The 2,500-nt window shown below is 49.4% G+C and overlaps 1 protein-coding gene across 1 annotated transcript in view; it reads left to right on the top strand.

The window, feature by feature from the left end:
• fgfr2 (fibroblast growth factor receptor 2) overlaps positions 1–2,500 on the top strand; it is a gene marked incomplete at both ends in the record, with an annotated part of 33,045 nt that overhangs the window by 4,059 nt on the left and 26,486 nt on the right. The window contains one exon of the mRNA XM_080848551.1: positions 1,494–1,638. Coding sequence (XP_080704677.1) covers positions 1,494–1,638 — 145 coding nt within the window. The remainder of the gene's footprint in view (positions 1–1,493; positions 1,639–2,500) is intronic.

Consider the following 2,500-nt stretch of genomic DNA (forward strand, 5'->3'; position numbering starts at 1 on the left):
TGTGTGAGTGTGTGTGTGTGTGTATGAACATGTGTGTGTGTGTATGCATAAACGTGTGTGTGTGTGTGTGTGTGCGCGTGCGCGGATGAACATGTGTGTGAGTGCATGAACGTGTGTGTGTGCGGATGAACATGTGTGTGTGTGTGCCGCGCGGATGAACGTGTGTGTGTGTGTGTGTGTGTGCGCGTGCGTGGATGAACATGTGTGTGAGTGCATGAACGTGTGTGTGTGCGGATGAACATGTGTGTGTGTGTGCGCGCGGATGAATGTGGTAGTGTGTGCGAGTTGGAAGCGCCTGCCTGCTGACTCTGAGTTGTACCCTCCAGCGGTCGGGCATAAACAGCTCGGACGTGGAGATGCTCACGCTCCATAACGTGACGGAGGCGGACGCCGGCCAGTACATCTGTAAAGTCTCCAATTACTTAGGCCAGGTCAACCAGTCGGGCTGGCTGACTGTCCTCCCAGGTAACAGCCCGCACAGACCCCCCCCCACGGGCCCCACCCTCAGGACGCCCCCCAACCCCCCCCCTCGTATCACCCCCACCTTCCTCGGGAACTTCCCTGCCCCTGCTGGTGTTCGTCCGGGTGTCTTGTGGTGACCTCTTCCCTTTGTGGTGGCCCCTGGGTCTGTGCTTGTGGTCCCTGGTTGACGGACTCTCCTCTGGTTGTGCTGTGCTGTGCTGTGTGTTGTGTGTTGTGTGTGTGAGAGTGTGTGTTTGTCTGCCAGCTGCTGTGTGACGGGTGAAGGGATGTGTGTCTTCTCTTTAACAGCAGTCATGGAAAAAGCTGAACGGGATTCTGCAACACTCTCTCCAGCTCAGCCCCAGAAATCTGAATCTCTCTCTCTACCTCTTCTATGCCCACTCGCTCTTTCTTTATCTCTCTCTCTTTCTCCATCTCTCTGTTTTTGGAGGCTGTTGGAGTTGCAGATGGTTGTTTCCATGCAGGTCCTCTGTGGTATTTCTCATATATGTGTGTGTGTGTGTGTGTGTTTTGGTTATATGTGTGGTCTCATGTGTGTGTCTGTTGGGTGTTGGGTGCATGTCTTAAGGCCAGAGCTGGCCTTGATGGTGACGGGATCTGACCATGAATGTTCACTCGTGTTCCCCCAGTGTGTGTTTCTCTCCCCTTGCTCCTGAAACATCACTCTGGTGGTCGTTTCGGTACAGACCTCCTTTTTTTGTCTGCGGATGTTCCCTCCTTTTTGTCCCTTCCCTCTCTCCCTATCTGGGGCGCACATCTCCCCTTGTGGCGGGGATGTGTCTGCACTGACCACTCAGATGTCTCCACAAGCTCTTCTCCTCTCCTGCTGGTTATTTTGGGGTCTCACTTCTTTTCTCTCTCTCTCTCTCTCTCTCTCTCTCTCCCTTGTTCACACTCTTCCCTTTTCCCAATCCTCTCTATCTGGCCATCCCTCCCCGTTCACTCCCGTTCCTTCCTCTCCTCTCCTCTCCTTCCTCCTGCGTTCTCTTCCTCCTCTTCCCTCTTATCAGACCGCAGGTGTTAACACCACGGACAAAGAAATCGAAGTCCTCTACTTGCCCAATGTCACTGTTACGGATGCGGGCGAGTACACGTGTTTGGCGGGTAATTCTATTGGGATCTCCTATCACACTGCTTGGTTGACGGTGCTTCCAGGTACATGTTTCTCTCTCTCTCTCTCTCTCTCTCCCTCTCCGTCCCTCCCTCTCTCCCGCCTCCTTTTGTCTCAGACTTCGCCTTCATATCATGTTCTGACATACGGCTGTGTTATGTCAGCGATTTTCCTTGTGGGTTGGACACACTTCTCTGCTTAAGAGGAGGACATCTGATTCTCCCGCGTCTCAAGTTTGATAGATGTATTACTTAGACACAAGGTAGTCATTGTGGTAGCTACTACTAGAATTACAGTCCTGTGCTCATTTCAAATGGATAAATAGAAATGAATTAAAGTCTCCAAAAAGATACAGATGTTCCTCTGCTGCAGATGTTGTGTCCAGCCCATGGTTTTCTCTGTGTTTGGATGTTAAGGCTTTTACTTCTGTGTTAACAGCATGTCTGCGCTCTGTGTCTGTCTGGGAGAAGATGTCTTAGTCCTTTCTCTGTCAGAGGAATGACTAAGTCTCTCTCTCTCTATACTGGCTCTGATAATTGGATAGTTTGGTTTAAATGGGTGAAAAAATGAAAGTCTTTTCTTTGTAACACTGACTTTCTCAGTTATCAGAGCCCCTTAGTAATGTTGACTAGTATCATTGTGCTTGACTAGTAGTATATACAAATGTGTATTTTATTTGCCTATATGTATATCTGTCTTCGGTACGTGTGTGTTTTGTGTACATGTTTTTGTATGTTTTGTGTGTCTGTCTCTGTGTTTTTAAAATGAGAATGGAATGAACGCCCGTTGCTAACTCTAGATAAGCCCTGACTGATTGTTGTCCCAGAGACTGGTCTGCATGCTAGGGGAATAAGCATCCGTCCTCATTTGCCCACATTAACAGTTCATATTTGGAGATCTGGAATG

Source organism: Sprattus sprattus (genome assembly GCF_963457725.1).
Source record: "Sprattus sprattus genome assembly, chromosome: 12".
Lineage (NCBI taxonomy): Eukaryota > Metazoa > Chordata > Actinopteri > Clupeiformes > Clupeidae > Sprattus > Sprattus sprattus.